This window comes from Carassius gibelio, chromosome B22, assembly GCF_023724105.1.
Source record: "Carassius gibelio isolate Cgi1373 ecotype wild population from Czech Republic chromosome B22, carGib1.2-hapl.c, whole genome shotgun sequence".
In the NCBI taxonomy this organism is placed as follows: domain Eukaryota; kingdom Metazoa; phylum Chordata; class Actinopteri; order Cypriniformes; family Cyprinidae; genus Carassius; species Carassius gibelio.
In genome coordinates this window covers 32,083,357-32,109,357 of record NC_068417.1, presented here as the reverse complement: position 1 = coordinate 32,109,357, position 26,001 = coordinate 32,083,357, and the positions used below count along the sequence as shown (strand labels likewise).

Here is a 26,001-nt window from a genome sequence, read left to right as displayed (position 1 = left end):
TATATGTCCATATATATGCACACATATATTTAAACATATATACACACATGTACATATATGCACACATATATTTACACATATATGTACAAATACATATGTGCATACATATACCTATATAGGTACATACAGTATATGCATGTATATATGCACCTATATGTTCACCTATAATAGTAAAATTAAAATCCATAGCTGCTAGGCAACATAAATAAAAGTCTAAAATGTAGAAATGTACATTATTTATTTACTCAAGATCAATCAAATAGTACAAAACAAAAAATATAGTACAAGAACAAAAATAAGAAAAAAACCTGCTAGGCAATATAAATAAGTCCAAAATATAGAAATGTACATTATGTATTTACAAGAACAATCAAATAGTACAAGAACAAAAATAAGACAAAAAACTGAACAGAAATATATATATATATATATATATATATATATATATATATATATATATATATATATATATATATATCTTTATTATTCTTTGAAGGTCTGTCATAACGCGCCTCATCATCCTCCTCCTCCTCCGCCTCCTCCGCTGCATAATTTTTTTGTTAATTCTGAGTTTTAACCTTGATAATAGAAAATATGAGCTAGGCATCATGTATGACAGTCAAAAATGGGATATGAGCTACAAAATGACCAGATCCTGCCATTAGCTATATAGAAGACATATCTTGTATGTATAGGGCTTATATGTGGATATGAAGAAGCAATACAGGAGACCTATATTTCCTGTATATGCACATATATGTACCTCAATTTTGAATATATAAGTATATATGCAGTATATATATTATTATGCATGTGCATACGTATATGCAGCATATATGTGCATATACACTGCCTATAGGTTTCATATATGCGCATATATCCACATATAGGTTCTTTCCATGTGGGGTGACCATCATTACGTTTACTCATTCTATGACCACACTCAACAAAACTAAATATCTGTGAATTCATCTATTAATACTAGTCACTCCCTAAAGATCATGTGTTTCAAAAATCTTTAGCTTGAGCCAGTAAGATGAAAATTCTAAGCTTCCTATCACTGTTTATAAGTCCTGTACATTAGGTTTAAATCCATCCAAGGTTAAAAAACATTGTCATTTTGTCAAAATATCATTTTAAAATTACCTCAATTCTCAGAGATCCCCAAACGGTTCGCGCAAAGCTGTTCAAAAGATTCAGTTTCCTTAAAACCCACCTTTCGGTAGCATACTGTGTTCTGATTGGTCAACTAACATAGTCAGGTTTGATTGGTTGTTCCGCATACACCTCCACGGTAAACTATGCGTTAGCATCCAAGAGGGTTAGCATCTGTTTGGGGTGAATTATGTCTTATTCCTCTCACCGCGAAGCAAACAGTAAAATAAAAAACTTGAGCAGTCTCGCTGCTTTTTCTTCTGTGTGGGTGTATTCAGGCCGCGCGCTTCAGTTTGAATCTGAATAGCGCGTTCAGTGCGGGGGCGTGGTCACATGAGATATAATGAAGGGAGACATGAAAAACAGACACCGCGTTGTTTTCATATGGATTACTTCATCACAGAATATCTGTTTTCGGCGGCACTTGTTTAGTTTTAAAGTAGATATGTCAAGCTTTCTATAGATATCTCTCTCATGTCTCTTCTTTGATTATTCACGGAGTTACACTTCATTTTAATGATGTTTTTGTAAATGAAGATCAGCGCAGACAGGCTGCAGACAGCACACATACTGATAAGACGCTCGGGAGAAAACAGACACATAACTTCATAATCATACTTCGCGTTGTGATTCGGAGATGCTTGTTGGTCCAAATAAAGTTGGTAATGAACCATCTTTTATGGCCAAATGCTTTGAAAATCCCGCTGTACTCACCGAGATTAGAAAAGCAGTCATCAGTGAAATGTTGTGAACACAACAAAAGGGATTTGTTGTACTGCTCTGGTATTGTGGTAAAAATTAATTTTAGCCATTGGTTCTTCTGATTTTCATTCTTTGGCAGTGAAAATAAAACAAACTTGCCTTTACAATTAAAACACTGTACACACTGTCTCCTCGACATGATGCTCTCACACCAACTAGTGATGTGTCGTTCTAGAACGATTCGTTCATTTTGAACGAATCTTTAATGTGACTCGGGAAGAACGAGTTGTCTCGGGGAGTGATTCGTTCAGTCGCGCATGCGCATTATTCTATGGGTTCTGTTCTAGTAGTAGTAATTCACCTGTCAGTCAATGCAGTCTTGAGCCGGAAAGAGAATTGATTAGTTCATAGTTCGGGTCTATCGGGTTTTTGACTCGTTCCTTAATCACGTGACAGCTCCATACGCTTACCCAATGCAGTCTGAGCCGGAAAGAGAATTGATTAGTTCATAGTTCGGGTCTACCGGGTTTTTGACTCGTTCCTCAATCACGTGACAGCCCAATACGCTAAACCCAATGCAATATGAGCCGGAAAGAGAATTGATTAGTTCATCTCATGAGTCTTCGGGTCGAGTCATTCCTTAATCACGTGACAGACCCATACGCTAAAACCATAGACAGTAAAAGAATGCAGTATTGAGCCGGAAAGATAATTGAATAGTTCATCTTTCGGTTCTTCGGGTTTTTCGTTCTTTTGTCCCACGATGTGACAACATTGGCTAGAGTAATTAGTTAATTTACTACTTTCCTTACAAATGGGTGCGTAGTACTTATTTATTATTATTATTATTTACTCTTACAATTACGTGATGCATTTCTGGTTTCAAATTGTTGCTTTTAATTTCTGTCATACTTTTCCATCACACTGAATGTGGAAATAAAGAGTTGGTTATGCTTAAAATGTTGATCTTTTTTTCTGTCTGTTTGTTTGTTTGTTTTTGTTTAGTTGTGCAGTTATTAAATCAGATTGTCTGTGTAAACCATACTTTTGTAACATATGACACTTTATAAACATTAAAAACACTGTGTACATACTTTTGAATTGTTGTTTATTGTTCATTTTTGTGCCAGAAAAGCTTTGTAACAAAGAGGACAACTATTCCAAAATAAATTAAAATAATAAAAATGTAAATAATTAAAAATGAACTTAAAATTAAAAGATAATAAAGCCACAGGGTCTAATAACCTTAACAAATGAACTTTAAAAGTACAATATAAAAAAAAAAGAAAAAATAAATATTGCACAAGAAGCTTTGCTTTTTTTACATAATAATTTTAAATGAATGCGTTTTAAAATAAATAAATTTAAAACAAAAACTTTATATCAAAGAAGATAACTATTCCCAAAATAATTTTAAACCATTTGAATAAAAAATAAATTAAAATTAAGAGATACTAAAGCTACGGAGCCTTCCAATAACAAATTACCTTTAAAATCACAACAACAACAACAACAAAAATATTGCACAACAAGCTAGTCTTTTTCTAAATAAATAAAAATAAATAAGCTTTAAAATAAATAACACACTGTGGCTATATTTTTAGGACTTGCTTTAAGGCATGTTTGCATTTTAATAAAAAAAAAAACAAGCTCCCTGACCTTGGATGGGCTGAGTCTGTGAGTTCTTCTATCTGAGATAATCTGCCCAGTTTTAGAAAAAAAAAAAAATTTCAGATGGCACGGATGTGGCCACAATGCAAAGTCTCGTCTTTGTGACTTTAGAAAGGCTTGTGTATACTGGTGAACATCTCCTCCACCAGGCCAGAGGGTCTGATGTGCAGGGTAAGAGTGGCTCTGCAAGGTTGGCCCGCATCTCCATCATAGCATCTGAGGTCTTAGAAGAGGTAGCAGAAGGCCTCAAGCTTGAACCTCTCGTCATAGTCTTCCAAAAACATGGCCCCTGCACTGGCAGTCGTACCAGGATCTGAAACTCCTCACTCTGAGCTGGGTTAAATCTGTTAAAGCTGAAGTTATCATAACCTTAATGTCTTAAACTAACATTAATAATTCAAATTAAAAATGTTATTTTCTTTTAATGTATGTCATTATGTCCTTTTTTGAGCAATTTTCTTATGCATATATTACACCAATATGTCAAGTCTGCCTAGGAAAAGCAATTATTATACCAGCAAACTCAAAATTGGAGTAAAAATGAACAAACTAGTATACAAATAATTTTTATTGTAAGCTTGGATTATTATATTATTATATAGCCTAGTGTTTATTTACCGATAGACAGTCAAGAAGACAAATTAATCAATATTTTATGTATAACAGGGTTTTATTTATTTATAAAATAATAACAAACCACAGATCCTCAACAAACAGTAACAAAAACATAGTGACAGAAATGTCAGAAATAGCGCATGGGTCTGTCACGTGATTAAGGAACGAGTCAAACTCGACCCGAGACCTGAAAGACTCATGAGATGAACTAATCAATTCTCTTTCCGGCTCAAGACTGCGTTGGTTTGCGTATGGGGCTGTCACGTGATTAAGGAATGACTTAAACCTGAAGACTTCTTGTCAGATAAGAGGTGAGATTTGCTAATCACAGACTGAAGACCCAGGTAAAGAATGAATATTTTTTTCTGTATCTTATAGCATTTTAGTTTTGTATGGTTTGTAGTGTGATCAACGTTTGCGTAAGTACTAGATGTGTTGGGGAGGTAGCACTTAATATTTTAATTACATTTTGTTAAAATGAACGAAATGAACGAAATGACTCGAAAGATTCGTTCATTTTGCTGAACGAGACTCAAAAGTCAGAGTCGGTAAAATGATTCGAACTTCCCATCACTAACACCAACCAGAGCGTCTGTGTGTGTGTGTGGGGGGGGCAGGTCAGAGTTATGTTTCTCTCAAGACGGTAGGCGGAGATTATTATGCAAAGTGCTCCTAGTGACGTACATAGAGATGGGAAAAAGATTTGAAATCTATAACGACTCGTTTCAGCGATTCAGAGTCGACTCCTTACTTTAGAAGCCAATAACTTTATAAATTGTGTACTTTTTGGTTTAATTACTTTGCACATTGTTTACACTGATGGACAGCTACATCATACACTGTAATACAGGTAATTTTTGATTTCCCATCTGTGTGGCTCTTTAACATACATTACTAGCCTGTAGTTTTTGGTGCTTTGATGCAGCCATCATCTTCTCAAGGTGCAAACAGGAAATAAACTGTTCTGGTCATGAGACCATTTGCACTAATCATGTGAAACTGCACATATTTAATTTAGACCCTTATTTTTTTTCAGTATTAGCAGGAAGTGCGCTAAAACATTAGTCAGTAAGGTTTTTAGAGCTTTATAAATGAAAAGAAATTGTGTTATGGTCACCAGTGTTGGGAGTAATGCATTACAAGCAACGTGAGTTACATAATCAGTTTACTTTTATCAAGTTACTAGAAAAGTAAAGCATTACATTTAATCTACAAGAAAATATCTGAGTTACTTTTTCAAAAAGTAATGCCAGGTACTTTGTTTCCCCATTTATTGACTGACGAGTCTCCTGTCCCCATATTGAGAGAAATCATATGTACAGAGGCTAAATGTGATTGTGAATTAATTCACCCTACTCTCTACTAAAATTTATTTAGTATTCATCAAAATATATTAAAACAGTGAAATGCAAACTCAGAATGGATGAAAACCTGCAATAATTAAATGTTAAATAACACAAAAGTAGCCTACAGTATCTAATCCCATTTTATTAACATAAAAAGTAATTCATGTAATTAGATACTTTTTTTATGAAGTCACACACTATTATAATACGTTACTTTAAAAAGTAATTTTCCCCAACACTGACGGTCACTATTGTGACGGCCGGGTGATATTATTAGCAATAGTGCACTTACCAATGATGTACAGTCTGGTGCCGTTGCTGAATTGTGGCTTTGTTAAGTCTGCTATCATGCAGAAATAAACTCCTAACTCGTCCATAGTGACATTATTAATAAACAGATGTTGAGACGTCACTGAATATTTTTGTCTGTAATGTTCATTGAAATAAAAAGAAGGGCCTGGGAAAGTGCGTAATATAAATGAAGAATATGGAAGTTTCAGTAAAAACCAATGAACATCTTTTTCAAAATCACAGTTTATGGTCACATTTTGCCCCAAATGTACTAGCTGATCTGTTAAAGTTTCTCCTGCTTGAAACCATATAAGCAGACCTACAAGAAAAAAAAAAAAAAAAAGATAAAAAAACCCCCCCAAAGACTCAGATTCATTCTATACAACAAAAAGTAAATACGTAATTAAATAAAAATGTTAAATAAAATTGTTGGAAGCTTTTACTTTATTATTCACTCCTTTTAAAAATAATACATTGGTCTACATATATATATATATATATATATATATATATATATATATATATATATATATGTAACATTAAAATTATCAAGAGAAATCTAGTTTGTCTAAACTTTTGACTGAAATAAAGTTCAGAGAGCACATTAAAAGCTGTAATACTCACAGAGATGGAACTGCAAAATCCTCATGTTGTAGCTGCAAATAAAACACTTGATATGAAACCTGAGTTCGTCCCGGACAGCACTGACTGCTAGTACACATGCAGAAAAGAGGAAAAGTTCAACTACGCCAAGCACAGGAAGTCTGCTCTGATCAGTTTTTTTTTTTTCACCTATCGTCTACATTTCATGAGTAACTGCGTGGAGATATTACATCATATAAATCTAAAGGGTAAGATATGGAAATAAACATGGGGAGTGAGGGGGAAAAACCTGAATTGAGACAATCAAGACTTAATAAAATGTTGCCATTAATTTCTAACCTAATGGCACATCGCGAAGACAACTGTTTAATGCACTATTTTTTTGTGTGCAAAAATATATATTATACAGACACTCAATATTTAATTATATTAGATCATTAATTAATTACATTTGGTAGATTCTACCTCCATTAATACATTTGCAATGATTTAGTAAAACGAAATACTGTTTTTGTTGCAATTAAACTGTTCTGACCAGCAGGCGTCAACAACGTGACAAGTTTTGAGCACTTTGATTCAGTGAATCATTTGGTTTAATTGATTCAAAGCTTCTAAGGATTTCTTTCTCACGTCACAGTACGTCACAGTCTCTGCAGGCATGCTGGAAGCCGTCCGGTGCCATCCTCTTAAAATAAGGAGAAGGGTCTGGCTGCAGACTTGCACTTTCACTCTCAGGCACTTGCGCTTCCGCTAGTGACATCAGTGGAGACAAGATGCTGTGGTGGTGATTAAACAAGTACAACTAATTTAGTACTATACCATACAGGGTCCTGCAAGAAGAAAGAAAAGACCCACCAATCCACAGACACAGAACAGCAGAATATGAACGCAATATGAACACAAGGATGAATTTAGAAGCCACCAAACACTATCATGTTTTCCCTATTTAAAGACAGTTACATTAGTAGTAACACTGGTAGGTATAGTGACAAAATAAAACATGGCAATTTTCTAAGTGAATAAAATATGATAACTACCCAGGTGAAAAATAATTCTATTAAAAATATACTTTAATAAAGTGTACTAAGTATATTTTCTACATTTTGTACTATTTTCATCAAATCCAAGTATAGTTAAGTGTATTCAATTATGCATTAACTTCAACTTAACATCTGTTTGACTACACTTGTAGTAGTATACTAAAATGGAACAACTTTTTTTTGATTGACACTGGTGGGCGGGTCTTATGTTCTTAAAGTGAACTCGTCCCCTCCTCCCCATTCACTACATTCACATAAACTCCATCCAACAGAGGCATCACTACAGTCACTGATTCATTCAGTGGCTTTCCTGTGTCATCTGAAGGAAAATACAGAGACAATGACGAATTAAAAACAGAGAAGATGCACAGATCTGGATTTCTTCATATGAGCCATCAAAACTAAAGTGAAGCCTTTACAATGTACAAACTCATTTAACAGATTGTTGATGAATTAAATCCAAGCACTTTTCCGTCAAATAAACATTATATTTGTGGACTTGTGCATCTACTAGAATATGCAAACTGAAATGTAAAAGTTTACTTGGTTCATTTAGACTTCTACATCTACATCAAGTACCAGTCCTTGTACACAAGCATACTTGGAAATGATGCTCTTTCTGATTCTGAGGATGTTTGTAGCATGAAAAGATTCAGCAGAAGGTGATTTCTCTCAGGACAATCACTCTTTAATTCACTAAGTCATTTGTTTGAAATCCGAATGAATAAACTGAATGAAGCCAAATCACAGACATCGATCATGATAATGTTGTAAATCTCCCTTAACTGTCACTGTAAAACCTGTGGAATGCTTGGTGCTCTTTTTTATTGTCATTTTTCTCTATCACATCTTTTAGTAATCATCATAAATGCATATATATAATTTGAAAGCTTAAAACCCCAAGATTCATCCTGTGAAAATGTTTCGCAATTTTAAAAATCAGATATTGCGTTACTATGGGAATGGTACTTTAAAAACGTATTTCTTTTCATGTCAACTGGAACATAACTTATTTAGAAATAAGGCTTCGATTTTATACCAATTTTAGAGTTAAACCTGTTATGTAAAATATTTATCATAATATTAATATAGTGCATTTTATTTACGGTATATTTAAACTTCTATACATTTTTGATATATATTTTTTAAATTAAATAAATAAATCCACATTTCCAATAATCTGCTGATTTTCTTCTTTTTTTTAAAAAAGAGACCAACTTAGGTCTATTAAAGTGTTCATAAATGACAACCATTTAAGTTTTGATAGTGCACTTTGATGCCCATTTTAAAAAATGTTGAAAGATGTTTAGCACAAACAGCAGTTTCTCATCAGTCTTTTCCTTCATCAATGATTTCTCCTGCACTTCTTTTGTGGCAAGAGCATCTAGATCCAGAGAAACACAAAGCTATCCATTAGATCAAGCGTGTTAAAGTGAACAACAGAGTTCAAAATGATACAGAAACATTATTCAGATGCTGTTTCATCAGATTAAAATGAAGAGTTTTCCGTGTTTTTAGAGGAGAAAAATCTAATACACATTTCTGTGGTAATTTACAGAGTGCTGAAAGAAATAAAAGCTGAATAAAATACTCCGCAATTTTAATCATTTTTAATCTTTAAGAATAGATTTTTAAGAATGAACTACAGAACAAACTCTGAATGAAGTTTAAAACATTAATCAGTTTGATCTGAATTACCTGCAGAAAACAAATCTGAATCTATGAGGAAGAATGTGATCATTATTACATTGACTGGAGAGACTCACCTCTGACAATAACAATGTATGTCCTGTATGTGTTCCCTTCACGGCTGATCTTCAGTTTATAATGTCCAGCATGTTCAGCAGTAGTGTTCTTGATGGTCAGATCTCCAGTCTTCACGTCCAGCTCCAGTCTGTCTCTGAATCTCTCATCAGGAACAAACAGTGGCACTCCAGTCCCTCCTTTGATTTCAGCGATGAGAGAGTTTTCATCTCCAAACATCCACTGTATCTCATCAAATGTCTGATTTACAGGATGCTCAGTGTATAGACGGACTTGTTCTCCCGCAGTCGTGGTATCATACCTCACTTCATGTCACAGCACATAGAAAGAGAGAAATTAGGAGATAATAACAAGTCATCAAGTGTCATTAAGGATGTTTGTGTGTGTGTTTTTATGTGTTTGTATATACATGCACATGCAGTAGCGGCTCTGGCTAATTTATTGCTTTAGTCAAGTAACCTTTATTTATATAGAGCTTTTAACAATACAGATTGTGTCAAAGCAACTGAACTATTAGAAAATAGTGTGCAAATAATGCAAAATAGAACAAGTCGAAATAAGAGATGTCGCCCCAAAATGGTATAAAGACGCAACATCACATGAGTGAGCACAGTTCTCTCAAATATACAGTGTGTGTGTGTGTGTGTGGTGTGTGTGTGTGTGTTATTAATTGGCTCTGTCCTCACTCTGATATTGTGTGTGCTCAAACATTGTCCTGTGCACTTGTGAATCTAAGTGCTCTTGTTCTAGAATTCTCTTCTCTCATGGTTTTATTGTTGTTAGCTGTCAACCATCACACCTCGACAACTGACCAACGAAATAACATAGTGTGCCTTTAAATCATAAAGAAATGAAGGATCCATCTTTGTATGTCAAATAATTACATGCTCAAATTTCATGATGTGTAGGGTTGAGTATCGATTGGGTTTTATTCGATAGTGGTGCCATTTCGATACTTTTAAAACGGTACCAGTACCTAAATGGTGCCTTAATCGATACTTAACTATAAAAAATAAATAAATAATAAAAAAGCCTAAAAAGGATAACATTAAAGAACATTAAAAAGATTTAAAATAAATCCAAAGCATTAACACACTCGTTGTATGCTCTCATTTCCCAAGCTTCAGGACATGGCGAGACTTTACGAGACTCTGGAAGTTCAGCTGAGGCATGAAAAGATGCTGTAAGTTCAGTTGAGATGTGACAAGTCTCTGGAAGGCCCACAGTGTATTGCCACTGGAAGGTCAACAGTGACTTGACTTGACACTGGAAGGTCAACGATGACATCACTTGCTTGAGGAAGATTGACTGTGACTTGACTGTACTCAGGAAGGTCAGCTGTGGCTGCCATTTCTGGAGGAAATGGCATGATCCAACCTCCCTCTAGAGGGCGCATGCGAGCATGTTCCGGGCTTTCTGAACCGAAAACCATTTCTTTTGGACGTGTCCAATTCGAGAACCGATGAGCTGATGACACTGAGCATGCATGAAATCTTTCAAGAGAGACACAATGCATATCTAAGTATTTTGTTAAACATCAGAAAGTGTGATAAAATAAATACATTTTATTAAGCTTTTTTTTCAAAAATGAATGTATCTAATTGTAGATTATGTTAGATTATATGCCAAATGGGTTTTCAGGGAAGTTGGACAATAATTAAGACTCTAAAGATGTTTAAGAAATTATTTATGAAATACCTGTTCTGTATTTATAGGTAACGATGACACATTCACAAACTGAGTTTGTCGTAAATAGAACATGAACACAAGTAGAGCAGTTTATGATACTGTGCATGTGTGATTCAGCGTGAAGCAGACTGACTCACAGCGCGTCTGAACCACACTGATTCTTTTGGTGATTGATTCTGAACTGATTCTGTACTAGTAATGTTATGAGCGCGGGTAAACCGAAGGCTTGAATGAAGGGCAATCTGGCGAAACTTTCGTTTATTTAATAACAAATGAATTGCAAAGAATTATGTAGCTATGTTAAGTGGATCATGGTTTCTGCGCTGATGACACCTAATTTATTTACTTTATATCTTCAAGGCTTAAATCTTCATATGCACATTATTGCTGTTACTGTATTTGGGTGCGTTTTTGCAAAACTTAATTGCAAACTTTTCGTGATTATGAGGTTTTTAACTGACTAAAGTTATGATTTGTGACTTTATGTACTTATATGTTTGATTGACTTGACACCATTACATCATCGCCGATGACGTCATTACGTCGAGCGTAAAAGAACCGGTGAACCAATTTTTGTTACCGGTTTATTGAATCGAACTGTCCGAAAGAACCGGCTCGCAGAAAAGAACCGAACTTCCTATCACTACCAATCACAACACAGTGGGCTAGCTAACCAATCAGAGCCCATCACCTGTTTCTGAGGGAGGAGCTTCATAAAAGCATGAAATCACCAGCACGTTTCTCAGAGAAGGGACAGAGCGGTGTGGTACTTAAGTGGTGAGGTAAGTCATGTGAGAAATAATTAATTTTTTTATTTATTTTTTAAAACAAAGCATTAACACATGTTAGACTGCACCCCATAAACACAATCAAGCCTTGAAAAAAAAAACTGTGAACCAGCCCTTTAATATCAGTAAACTATATAAACATATTATTACTGCATTCAATCATTTAGGATAAATTATTAATAAAATAATACAGAATAATAAATATGATGGAATATATATACTCTATAAGCAAAAAAGTAGACCTTTATTGTCTTTCCATTGTGATGTGCATTGTGAGTTTTAACAAATAGCAGAGAATATTTAATAAAATAGATTTAAATTATTCTTTGATGTTTTAATTCCAATGCCAATTTAATTTATAAAGCACCTGAAAGTGCACGATTTGTACTAATGATCGAGTCTTGCTGTATTTCACTTCATCTGCTGCTTCCATTCATGTACAAGAAATAAAAACATGAAAACCAAACTAAAAGAAATAAACCGAAATCAACTTACCATCCAAAATAAACATCAAAGAAAAAAACAAAAACAGTTTCTTCATATTTCTCATGACCTTGACTTTTGTACACGTCCAGTCAGTTTGTCTTTTCTTACCAACACTGAGTCTGACAGAAAACGTTCACTTTTGAAACGTCTCTTGGCCAAATGCATTATTGTGCCACCCACTGAATGCACTGCAGAAACTATCTAAAATACACAGCAAGAAGTCACTGTGGTCCTGCCGTCCTAAATCTGCTGGTTTATGCAAATCTAGCTTCAGTCTAATTTCAACTAGCAATTGACTCTTTGTCATTGTGCTCATGGGGGCAGAAATGAGTTGATAAGGTTCATTGAAGTGCCAAGGTGTGATAAACAGGGATTACTTGCAGTGCCGGCCCGAAGCGTTGTGGGGCCCAAGGCGAGATAAAAAATTTTTTTAGCCCACTGGTGTAAAAACAGTGAGAAGAGAGCACATAAAATACAATTTCAATATTTAAGTGTATACATTTTTATTACCTGTAACAAACTCAACATGTAATACATGTGTAAAAATATTTAATCAGATTTAAATTTGGAAAGAAGAGGAGACCTTTTTTTTTAGCATGAATTAGTGGGATGGATAATTAATTGATTATTTAATGAAACATGCTGAATGTCCTAATTTTCTCTCACATATCACACAAGTATGTCTGTGATCATGGGCATCATCACATTTATTAAATCAAGTATTAATACTACACTAATGAATAATGTATTATGTTTAGCGAAACATACCTTTACTTTGAGCCTGCTTTTCCTCATCTGCTTTTCTCTTCTTTCTTTCTTCGGCTCCAGAAAGATATCGTTTTGATGCCATTTAATTTCAAATTAAAATAGCATCAATGTGCATTGCATAAATTAGAAATACATAGATCAAAAATAGAAACCAGACTTATGACGTTATATAACTTTAGACTTATTTAAGACACTTTCTCGAGTATATATCGAAAAGGAATTTACATAGATATGTGGCTAAGTGGAGTATGTGGAATCTGTACTAAGAATACGTTACGACATTCTAGTTCACCCAGTAGCCTTTTGCGGGAGGTGTGATGCTAAATAGAGTGTAGTGCTGCTGTGTATGTTTCTAATCTTTTTTCCGCTTTTATTTAGACCGTTTATTATTATTATTATTATTATTATTATTATTATTATTATTATCGTTTTCAGCTATTTGTCATGTATATATTATTTAAAGATATTCTTTTAATAAAATATGTTTTGTATTTTGCTCACCGTCATTGTGAATTGTATCATGTTTAATGGGGTCTGTGCATTACAAATTTGGTGTAATTGATACATGACCACTCATACAATATGTGGATATTTGAAAACATAAAACAACTGAAAATTCATGGCATCATTCGCGGGGCCCTCAATTTACAGAGGGGACCAGGGCGACCTCCTGTATCGCATGTTGGGCCGGCACTGATAACTTATTATAAAGGCCAAATTTTATTATAATACCAGGCAGTGAGAGTGTGAATAATGGCTCTTCACAGTACCAGAGTAGGATTCTTGTAACAACAGCAGAACCCATTTTGTAAGGTTTGGTAGAAAAAAAAAAAACATGCTTTTAATTGAAAGTGAAATATATAGTACCATTATGGTGTTATGAATAAGATTAAACCTTCTTAATAACAGTTTTATTAATATTGCTTTCTTAATACCATTTATTTTGATTGTTTCACTCTCATTACCTGGTATTATAATAATTTGCAGCTTCTATTATTAAAAATGGCAAGCCATGTAAATTATAGTTTTATTTATTTTTTTATTGACATGGGAAGCTGTAGCAAAAATGACAGTGCTGTATCAACAGTAATAGCTGAATAATACATAATAACTGAACATGAATAAATACGCAAAATAGAAACACACAATGTAATCACGTTTCAGTACTCTTCAGTACACGTTCTCTTTGAAGCCTTTATGTTCACCATTATGTGTGTATTTGGAGTTGTAATTTCTCTCCGCAGATGATCAGAATTGTGGGGTGTGATCTGAGCATGTGTCTGGAAATACACAATTGAGTTTAGAGTTATGATGCTTCTCTTCCATTTGGTTAGAGTTAATTATTATTTTTTTTTATTATTATTATTTTTTTCATTTTTTTGTGAAGACCAAAGCTCTTTAAAAATTTAAATCTATAGACATTTTAAGAATGAAATCATTTACCTGCAGAGAGAGTAGCTGGATGGTTGAGCTACAAAAATCTATAATGAGGTGGCTTTTGAAAGTTTTAATTTTGTTGTTCAGCTCTTCTGCCTGTTCCTGTTATCTCCAGAAACTGTTCATAGAATCCAAGTTATACAAATCCATGTTTGTACTTGGTAAGTCAATTTAGAATTTGTAAGATATTTGCTTCTAAATGCAAAGGAGGTCAAAGGAGGTTTTTTAACAATGTGCTAAAAAAATGGAGATGTCTCAAGAGTATTCATTTAAATAATGTAGTTACATCATACAAAAACATGTAAAATGATACATCTTTACAATCTAAAGGTTGAGGTGTACTGTACCTGCATTTCCAGAGAGTTCATTTCTAACAAACATAAAACTAATAGATCTATATTTACAGCTATTTCAAGAACAGAAGGAAAAATAATAATGACAATGTTTATTGGTTCAAAATGACTGTGAATATTGCTGTACATCTGTCTCTTTGTTATACACCAATACAACAAGTTCTGTCATATATGCTGAAGTTTCATTGTTATAATAATAATAAATAAATTCCCTCTCATAATGTCATACAAACATGCAATACTGCATGAAATGGTCTGAATCCACAGATACTTGTCAGGCATACAACACGGACACAATTGCAAGTTTCATCAGGAGAGTTTATTTAGTACATCCAAAAGGAATAAATAAATTAGAAAATACAATGTCCTTGCAAAAACACCCGGCAGGGGGTGTGAATGAACAAAACAAAACACCATCTGCTCACAACATGCAGACACATACAAAATACACCCACCGAAGAACAGGGTGATCAAACATTGGACATGACAATAATATATTACTGTTATGAGTTTGATATTTGCATTAAGGGGATCCCTTCCTGCTCAGCCTCAAAGTCTGGGTTTCTTTCACTCCCTGTAAGAAAACAAAGATGTTGATGATAAATAGTTTATCAACTCCAGTGTGTTCAGTTGTGCAGAAAGTGACATGATATAGCCTTCAGCCAAGTATGATTACCCATACTCAGAATTCACACTCTGCATTTAACCCATCCAAAGTGCACACACTCTGTGAACACATACCTGGAGCAGTGTTCATCATTTATGCTGCAGCACCCAGGAAGCAGTGCCATTTTCTGGACATTGCAATAGCATTCCCCATTTTAGCTATCATTCCATCAATGTGAGCTGACCAAGACAAGTAAGAATCCAAAGTGACGCCCAATAACTTGGCTTGCATCACTTGTCTTAGCTGCAGCCCATCGACTGACAAGTTCAGGGAAGGCTCGGTGATTAGTTTTGATCTTTTACAGAATATCATAGATGTTGATTTGTCTACATTTAAAGCTAATTTGTTATCTTTTACCCACTTGCCTATATTCTGCAAGTCATGATTTAAGAGATTTGAAACATCATGAGGAGTTTTTGCAGAACAGTACAGAAACAGTGTGGAATCATCTGCATACATGACAACAGTTGAATGTTTCACAATAAAAGGTAAATCATTTGTAAAGATCGAATATAGCAAAGGCCAAAGGCAGCTACCCTGGGGCACACCACAATGTATTGTCTTAATAGATGAATATTGACCATTAAAAAACACCCGCTGCTTCCTATTGGATAGGTAACCATAGCATTCTAATTTTTGAAGCAGTATTTTATGATCTATCAAATCAAACGCTGCACTGAAGTCCAACATCACTGCTCCTACTAATCTGTTTGCATCGATTTCTTCTAACTAGTTGTCGGTCATATGAGTTAAAGCAGTACATGTGGAGTGACCCTCTCGATATGCATGCTGGTACTTGGTGATCAGCCTATTAGAAAAAAAGTATTTATAAACTTGTTCAAAAGCGATCTTTTCCATGACTTTGCTGAGTAAAGGTAATAGACTGATAGGTCGGCTATTCTGTCCTGTAAATGTGGCTCTTTTATTTTTAGGCAGTGGTATAATTTTAGCCTCCTTCCATTTCTCTGGAAATATGCCCTGCAACAAACTTAAGTTGACCAAATGAGCAATGGGAAAGGACAGAGCTTCAGCAGCCACCCTGATAAGTCCAAATGGTCCATGCCTGATGCCTTTCCATCAGGAAGAGCTGCAAGAATTTTTCCAACAGAACCTCTCTCAACTTGACTAAATGAGAAAGTGACAGAATGGTTCTTCTCACTCATTATCTTACTTAATATTGCATCATAAGATGCTGAGGTATTTGGACACATACCAGATCGAAATTTCTCTATATAAATAATTAGCAATTCCCTCTGGATCTGTAATGAACACTCCATCATTTTCGACATATGAAGCAGCTGAGTGCTTACTCCTGCCCATTATTTGATTTAAAGTGTTCCATAGTTTTTTACCATAATCTTTTGCTTCATTAATCTTTTCCAGGAAGTACTCTTTTTTTTTTCTCTTTCTATTCATTTTGACTACTTTATTTCTAAGAGTTCGGTATTGTTTTTGATCAGCTAATTCGCAAGAAATATTAGCTTTTATTTTAGCGTTGTCTCTAGACAGCATTACATTTTTAAGATTTTTGTCCAACCAAGGGGCACTTTTATTTCTCACAGCTCTTTTTCTGAGAGGAACATGCTTGTCAACTATTTTCATTAATATATCCATAAACCTATTAAGGGCTGAGTCAGGGTCAGGATCTTCACACACTTCTGACCAGTCCACACCTTGAATTTCACCCACATACTGCTCTTGGTTGAAATATCTATAAGTTCTTTTATGAATTATTTTACAGCCTTTGGGCAATTTAGTTTTCCTTGTGACTCCTGGCACAGAGACTGCTTTGGAGCACTGTTCAAAAGCGTTTGTAAATATATGATCTATACATGTTGCAGATAACACCAGTGTACTGGTAGCAACCCTAGTGGGTTGAGTTATGATTTGTTTTAGGCCACATATTGTAGCTGTAGATTTAAGCTTCTTGTACATTGGACAGTTTGGTGACAGCCAGTCAATGTTAAAATCACCTAAAATAAATATCTCTCTGTTTTGATCACAAACAGCATCAAACATTTCACATATGTCATCCAAATATTGAGTATTGGCACTGGGAGTTTTATATACACACCCAACTAAGATAGGCTTTATGTGTGGTAAATGAACTTGTACCCATAATGCTTCAATATTCTGCCATATGAATTCATTTCGAACATTAACTGGGATGTTATCCTTAACACAGAATGCAACACCACCAACATGTCCATTTCTGTCCCTCCTAAATAATCTATAACCGTCTATCTTCACATCAGCATCCGTGAAGCTAGAATCTAAATGTGTTTCAGACAAAGCTAAAATTTTAATACTATTAGACTGCAAAATCTGATATATGTCATTCATTTTGTATCTCAAACTGCAGATATTCAAGTGCGCTATTGTAATACCCTTAATTGGAAAAGCTGAATGACACAAGTCAATAGCCATGATCAAGCATCTGAGTGAAGAGGCTCATGGTCACCAGTGACTCATCCTCTGGTGGTTTAGCCTTTGATTGTCTGTAAGGCATGTTGTTTCTTACCCTGTGTGTCCACCTGGGCCCTGGGTGTGAAACCAAGAAAGTCCTGGATAGCTCAAAGGCTTCGGCCTACTCCAGACCTCACTCCAAACAAGCAAGATTTTGAGGATATTCCAGCAATATATTCACTCAATATTATGGAACAGGTTGGGTTAGAGGCTTCCTAACACGGTACCAGGAACAAGATGAAGAAAAAAAGAGGATTTGGGTGATATTTGATAGATTGAAAACAGTCAATCTCCAGAGGTGGTGAAGAGCATGCATCCAGTCTGTGTGGTGTCTTTAGAGATGAACGGATGTTTATTCCAATTGGTTAACTTATGCATTAATGTGTGTTTTTATTTTTATTTTTATCTATTTTTTATTATTATTATTATTAATAGTTTGATATGCTCCAGTGAAAATTCCAGAAGGAAAACAATAAGCAAACAATAGCTTTTAAAATGACCTAAAATACATACAGTATGTAATGAGGCAATAATAATTAGTTCAAATAATGTAGCAAAAGCAAGTAATCATATGGGTTTATTGAAGAAAACTGTTAAAATACATAATGTATTATAAACAATAGGGCTCATGTACATTACGCATTATAACACATTGCCTGCAGATGGAGCCAACGACCGGACGATTGTTTTACACTTTACTTCACACTTTATCTAATCTTTGTTGACCAAACAACATTTAATTCTTAATGTCAACTTAATCTTTAATATTTGACCATTTCTTTTTACGACAGAATTTGCAGAATTACAGAATTGTAATTTGAATATGTGGACAAAAACGAGTCAACTCAGGGTTTGAGCTTTTATTTTGAAATCACGATAAACCCTTAGCACCCTTTCCTCAAATCTTGCCCTGGAGGTCCAATGCGCTGCAGAGATGCGAACTTTAATGTTGGAGAACAGAATAACCTTAAATTATACATTCACTGAATGTTGAGTCCATGAATAAGTCCATAATGTTTACACAAATGTGTCATTTGCATCAATGCAGGTCAGTAAACACAAGAGGTCAAATCGGAATATACCCGTATGTGCAACATGCAACAAATTAGGCGTGCACACTAGAGTATTCACTGTCTGCAGAGTCGCAGAACATCATTTTACTAACCACAGATGATCGTATCACACGCATTTTTCATCATATGAAATAATGCATGATTTGTCAAAATAATAATAATGTTTTTATTTTAGTAGTATATAGATTAGTCTTGCTGTTTTTTGTTTTGTTTTTTAATAATTTGGAGTCAGAATGTTTTTAAAACTCTTGAAGACAATTGCTTATGCATGTATTTTGATATTTTTGTGGCATCTGATTGGTAAGTTATACCTTTGTTCTTGTACATAGTCTAAACATAGTATTTAAACCGTGATCGAGATCAGCCTGCGGCTCCGTCTGCTCTGTCTGCGCAGTCCAAACTAGCGCGGATTCATTCCGCTTTCGTTTTGTTTATCGATTGTAGCTCCTGTAAATCGGTCATAACAAGTATGTAGCATTGTATTTCAGATGATCATGTATGTTAACTTAGCATGTTTCTTAAATATCTACAAACATATAATGGTATTTTTATGCTTTAGTAGAGTCAAAACTTACATGCAGCACCTTTAACAATAAACCCTGATATCAATAAACTTGTTACGTTAGCCCTTTTATGCACTACTCTTATTTTACATTTATTTCCGTGTAAACATAATTAACACCTCACACAGTTGTTGGTGTTTGATGGGTTCACTGTGACAGACTGCTCTGTGTATCTGGCAACTTTAGAATGTACGCTATGCTTTTAGTTTCCAATAATTTTTATCAATCTCAGAATAAGAATTAGCTTTATTTGTCAAGTGTGCGCAAACACACAAAGAATTTGTTGTGTTTTTTTAAGAAGCTCTTGGTACATACATGCATACATACAGTACAGGTGCATTACAATAAATTAGAAAGTCATGGAAAACTTTATTTTTTTCAGAATTCAATTCAAATTGTGAAACTTGTGTATTAAATAAATTCAATGCACACAGACTGAAATAGTTTAAGTCTTTAGTTCTTTTAATTGTGATTATTTTGGCTCACATTTAACATTTTGGTCAACTCATCTATGCAGAATTGTTGTAATTCAGCAACATTGGAGGGTTTTTGAGCTTGAACCACCTTTTTAATGTCATATCACAGCATTTCAATAGGATTCTGTTCAGGACTTTGACTAGGCCACTCCAAAGTCTTCATTTTGTTTTTCCTTCAGCCATTAAGAGATTGACTTGCTGGTGTGTTTTGGATCATTGTCCTGCTGCAGAACCCAATTTCTCTTCAACTTGAGGTCATAAACAGATGGCAGAACATTCTCCTTCAGGATTTTTTTGGTAAACAGCAGAATTCATGGTTCCATTTATCACAGCAAGTCTTCCAGGTCCTGAAGCAGCAAAGCAGCCCCAGACCATCACACTACCAGCATATTTTACTGTTGGTATGGGACACACACCTTCCAAAAAGTTCAACTTTTGTTGTTAGTATTTTCCCAAAAGTCTTGAGGATCATCAAGATGTTTTCTGGCAAAACTGAGATGAGCCTTTATGTTCTTTTTGCTCAGCAGCGGTTTTCATCTTGGAACTCTGCCATGTAGACCATTTTTGTGTAGTCTCTTTCTTATGGTGGAGTCATGAACACTGAGCTAAACTGAGGCAAGTGAGGCCTGCAGTACTTTAGACATTGTTGTGGGGTCTTTTGTGACCTCTTGGATGAGTCATCTCTGTGCTCTTGGGGTAATTTTGGTCGGTCGGCCACTCCTGGGAAGGTTTTGCACAGTTCCATGTTTTTGCCATATGTGAATAATGGCTCTCACTGTGGTTCCCTGGAGTCTTTTCTATTGTGGTTCGCAAGAGGTCTCTTCTTTGGACGCAAAGCTCTTCAGCGAGTGGTGAGAACAGCAGAGCTCATCATTGGACATAAACTCCCAGCCTTACAGGACATCTATCAGACTCGCTGCTTGAGAAAGGCTCGCAGCATCATCAAGGACCGCACTCACCCTGCTCATCACCTGTTTGCCACACTGCCATCTTAATGAGACTCGTTGGATTGATTTCACAGCCCTTCTTCATCTGATTGGCTAGAGGAGAAGCTGTCAATCTAAAACTAGTGGACCAATGATGTCGCTTAAACCCTTCATGATTTACATGAAGCTAACAACATTTGGAAAAGCAAGCACAGAACATGGAAACAAAAGCAAGGAAAAACAGCATTAGCATACAAAAAAATAAAAAATTTGAGCAGAAAATGTCTGAGAGCAGAAAAAAAAGGAAATATAATCAAGGAAACCATGATTCTGTGCGAACGTCAAGACAATATTTACATTCATTTTTAAATTTTGTGCAATATGTTTTTAAACGTGCTTAATTTTTGTATTTACGGTTATTGTTTTTCAATCTGTTTTTCAACTTTGCTTTCATTTTTTAAATCTTATACATCTTATACATGTTTTGATGCTTGTTATTTTTATTTTTTTTATCCTTGACTGCAATACTTTATACAAGATTCTGATCCCATATTATTCATTAACAATAAATAATGATGAATATGAATCTGAATTAATTGAATATGATAATGTATCTTCTAGATCACAAGCTGTGCCACCTTCACAACCCTCTGGAACTAAACTCAAATGTTCATTCAATATAAGCAATAGCAGAAACTGAGTTTTTGGTAGATGTGAATTGTCGCTGTAGTAATTTATTATTATTATTATTATTGTTATTATTATTATTATTAATAATAATTTTTTATTATTATTATTTACAATTTATTTAATTTTTTTGACTGCTGCAATTCATATTTGTGACCCTGGACCTCAAAATGCATGGGTTTATTTGTAGCAATAGCCAACAATACATTGCATTAGTCAAAATGATTGATTCTTTTAATTTTATGCCAAAAATCATTAGGATATTAAGTAAAGATCATTCCATCATGTCCAATAAAAATCGTTCCATGAAAATGTCCAATAAAAATATTAAAACTTAATTTTTGATTAGTAATATACATTTCTGAGGACTTAATTTGGACAACTTTAAAGGGGATTTTTTTTCTTTCGTTTTTATCACCCTCAGATTCCAGATTTTCAAAGAGTTGTATCTCATCCAAATATTGTCCTATTCTAACAAACAATACATCAATGGAAAGACCCTTATGATTGGTTTTGCAGTCCAGGGTCACATTTGTAATAGAGACTTGATCAGTGATTACTTGAATGTTCTTCATTGATGTCTGTTTGCCTAACTGTGTCTGTACTCCAGGTGTATTTGGTGCCGATGAAATGAAGACTGTGACTGAGGGAGATCATTTGACTCTACAGACTGGTTTTAGTGAAATACGGAGCGATGACCGGATAGTATGGCTGTATGGATCTGACATGATAGCTAGAATTGAAAAAGCAGGTGGAGTATTCAACACATATGATGTTGATGATGGGAGATTCAGTGGAAAACTGGAGCTGGACAAACAGACCGGATCTCTCATCATCAAAGACATCAGAATCAAAAATGCTGGAGAATATCAACTAGTGAACAAAGGGGTCACAGCTGGCAAATTCATGGTTACAGTCTATGGTTAGTAGCATTAATATCTAATTATCTTTTCAGTAATCAGTTTTGATGTTATAATAATGCAATGAGTTCATTTTGGTGAAATGAGAACCATCCAATATTGTGTCAGCTCTATTTGCTAAAGATTTAGTTTTCTATGATTTGTGTTGTTTGTTTCTAATTTTGTCATAATAGTATAAGATTATAATTTTTTTTCTGTTGGCTGTAAAGCAACCTTGAACATTAGAAAGTGCTATGTACTGTACCACCGTCTAGTGTCTACACTGTGCATACTGTATGGTACATTGTTTGTTTAAATCTATATTATTAATGTGCAATGATACATTTAAACATGGGATTGCATCACAAATGCTAAGAAACAGAGTATGATACAGTGGAGTGAAAGATTTTTAAAGTGTTTTTCTAATCACTTCACTTCTGTTTTTATTCTGTTTTTTTTCTTTTTTCGTAACATATTAATTGAAATGGAAGGAAAAACACCCTCTTTTGGCAAACATATGAAGTTGTTTAAAAATGTTGGATGTGTTTGTGTCATAAGAACCACTCTCTTTTACTTTAATCCCCAGTGTGTGTTTTTCATGTAGTGGTTATTCATGATGTGTTGTGGCTCACTGTGTGTCTTTGCTACCGTTGACTGTCATTGATATAACCACATCACATAACTCTCTGCTCACATTAATTCTGGGAATGACGGTGGTAGAAGTGGGTTCAAGGCTGTAAATAAACATTTAGATTTATATAAAGGTTGCTAAATCTCTTCATGTAATCTATTCTGTCCTGTTTTTTAGCTCGTCTGCCCACACCTGCCATTGGTTTCTCAGATTGTCCTCAGACACCAGCAGGATCATCAAGCAAAATATGTGCGGTCCAGTGTTCTGTGCAAACTGTGGGACTGGTGACTCTCTCCTGGTACAAAGGAAACAATTTAGTCTCCAGTAGAATCTCTGACACTTGTAGCAGCACCTCTCTGCGTTTAGAGGTGGATTATGATGATAAAAACACCTATAGCTGCATGGTGAACAATCCCATCAGCAACCAGGCCACACATCTGGACATCACTCAAGTCTGTCACACATGTGAAGGTACAGTAGTGCCGATATTCACTTTGCTGAGCTGGAAAGCAGTTCCTGTATAATGTCAAAGCTTATTTCCACCATTACTACAAGAGTGTGATGCTTCATTTTAGAAAATAACTAGCTTGCCATAACCATTCAAGAAAAGTAAAACATAGGAAACCGGAAATCAGGACATCTTTTCAATGAACCACATTAAGTTTTAGACCAGTGTGACGTAATTGTCACAAAAGTATACAAAAACTGTTCATTTGACGTCTTGATTCAGCTATTGTGTTTTAATTAAATGTGCTTGTTTTTGTAGTCCGCAGGGACATTAGTTGTGGCACTGCTGAAGCTGTGATCCGATTGGTCGTCTCTGCTCTGATGGGTGTGGCTGCTGCTGCTGCTGTGGTTGTTCTCATTTATGACATCAGATCCAGAAAAGTTGAACACAGGAGGAGAGAACACCTTCACTCTCTGCCTTTTTAAGTTTTTTTATGTTTTTTCTTTTTCTTTGTACTGTTTGCTAAAGAGATGATAGAAAATTCTACCCCATGTAAGAACCACAGTCTATATTTAATTTTCTGTGATGTATTAAAAACATGTTGCTAAAATTAAATGTGTGCTGGGGCCAGTGAAAAGAGCAAGACTGATAACAAATCTGAACTTCTGCCCTAATGGCTTTTTGTCTATTGTCTTTATAAACCCTGCACAACTGTTTTGCTTTAAGTGTTGAATTTCAGAAAAATAAACTGAATTTGTCTTTAATCCAGTTGCTTTTGCAAGTCATGTTGTAATGTTGCATTCAATACCCATTAAAGACTCCATTAGTGGAAGTCTGGGCCTCTCATATGTATTTCTTAATGATACGTGGATCTACACAGTACACAGCCTCTTTGAAACGTGAAAAAATGTACTACCAAAAGAAGGCAGAAATTAACTATAAAATGAGTAGATATTTTTAATAGTGCACATATAGACCAGTAACCAGGGCTGGGTAGTAACAAAATACTGTACATGTAACGGCGTTACATATTTAAAATACAAAATATGAGTAACAGTATTTTGTTATAATTATATGTAATCAGATTACTTTTCGAATGTATACCTGTAAATAAAAAAAAAAAATAAATAAAAAAAAACATGAGGCAGCTTGTTCCTTTATAGCAACTCCTAATGAGTGTGCATGCTCAATATCCAACCCATTCTTATCTCAGGGCGTCATATAATTCACACTTTACATTCAGTTAACAGATCCATATGAATCATGCATGAAATAGAAGTTTATAAAGTCAAACGATAGCTTTATGTGCTTTACAGATGAACTTATGAATAAGGTATTCATTTGAAATGTTCAAGAATAGATCATCTCTGGCTCGGTAATGCTAGTTCATGATCTGAATCATGAACAGATGATTATTTTGAGTCAATATTTTAAAATAATCATTTATTTTGTTTAATGAAACCAGTGTGGAAACCAGTGGTTCATAAACTGAACAGATCAGATCAGAGGTGTGTTTTTCAAAAGCATTGTTAGCCGGCTGTGGTTGTTAAATATTAAACTATTAGGACATTGCTTGCGAACGAGCTATCAATTTTGACTCTGCGATTCTTTTGTTTCAATCGCTTCTCCATAGAGAGGATTAATTATCATCACAGTTTGGTCCATTCATTAAACAAATCTAACTGTGCCAGTTGTTTTTGGTGTGTCTGGATTATGTTTGAAGAATGCAGCACACTGTAAAAAGAAAAGGTTTTGTAACAGATTCCACAAAAAAAAAAAAAAAGAATTAAGTGATGTTTTTCAATGTTTTAAGTTTACACAAAATAAAAAATACACTTCCAATTGCCTTAAATTACCTCAATGTTATCTTACAAAAAATGATATTTCTCAACTGATATTTAGGGAGTAATTCACAAAAAAATTGCACTATTTTTCAACTCATATAACAGGGGACATAGACTCAAATGTAGCCACTAATCTAGTTAACAAAAATACTTACAATACTTGCATATAAATATTCAAACATCATGCAGTATATAGAGCCTTTACATTATGCTTTCCATCCTCAACCAGACCACAGGCTCTACTCTTCACCACAACCGTAACACTACAAAACCAACATAACAGAAACATATGTAAATCCTAACATAACACAACATTTAAGCATTAACTTATGTCTCTCTATGTTAATCTTACAAAAATAACTCTTAATTTCTACATTTATTTTCCTTGTCGGCTGATGCAAAGCAGGCTGGGAACTAGAAAAATGCAATAATTTTAAGTTCACCTTGCTACAATAGCATTTCGAGTTTACAGAACTTATTTCAATCAAGTCCAGTAAAATTTCATTATTATTTAAGTGAAATTAACTTAAATTTTTAATTAATTTTCACTGTTCGGTTTTACAGTGTACTATTCCCTAAAAGTATTTACTGTTTGTGGAGACAAAGACAGTCA

At 34.5% G+C, this 26,001-nt stretch overlaps 2 protein-coding genes across 3 annotated transcripts in view; one reads left to right on the top strand and one right to left on the bottom strand.

Annotated features, from left to right (window-relative positions):
• Positions 1–6,093, bottom strand: part of LOC127988260 (uncharacterized) — a 50,912-nt gene extending 44,819 nt beyond the window's left edge. For both annotated transcript variants that reach the window (XM_052590909.1, XM_052590908.1), the window contains exon 1: positions 5,782–6,093. In XM_052590909.1, the coding sequence (XP_052446869.1) occupies positions 5,782–5,866 (85 nt within the window). In that variant the 5' untranslated portion in view covers positions 5,867–6,093. The remainder of the gene's footprint in view (positions 1–5,781) is intronic.
• Positions 6,094–18,869: 12,776 nt separating this feature from the next.
• Positions 18,870–24,347, top strand: LOC127988258 (SLAM family member 5). Its single transcript, XM_052590905.1, has 4 exons — positions 18,870–18,889; positions 22,177–22,488; positions 23,274–23,567; positions 23,863–24,347. Exons 2-4 carry the CDS (start codon positions 22,197–22,199, stop codon positions 24,027–24,029), a joined length of 753 nt encoding a protein of 250 aa, XP_052446865.1. The 5' UTR covers positions 18,870–18,889; positions 22,177–22,196; the 3' UTR covers positions 24,030–24,347.
• The last annotated feature ends 1,654 nt before the right edge of the window (positions 24,348–26,001 follow it).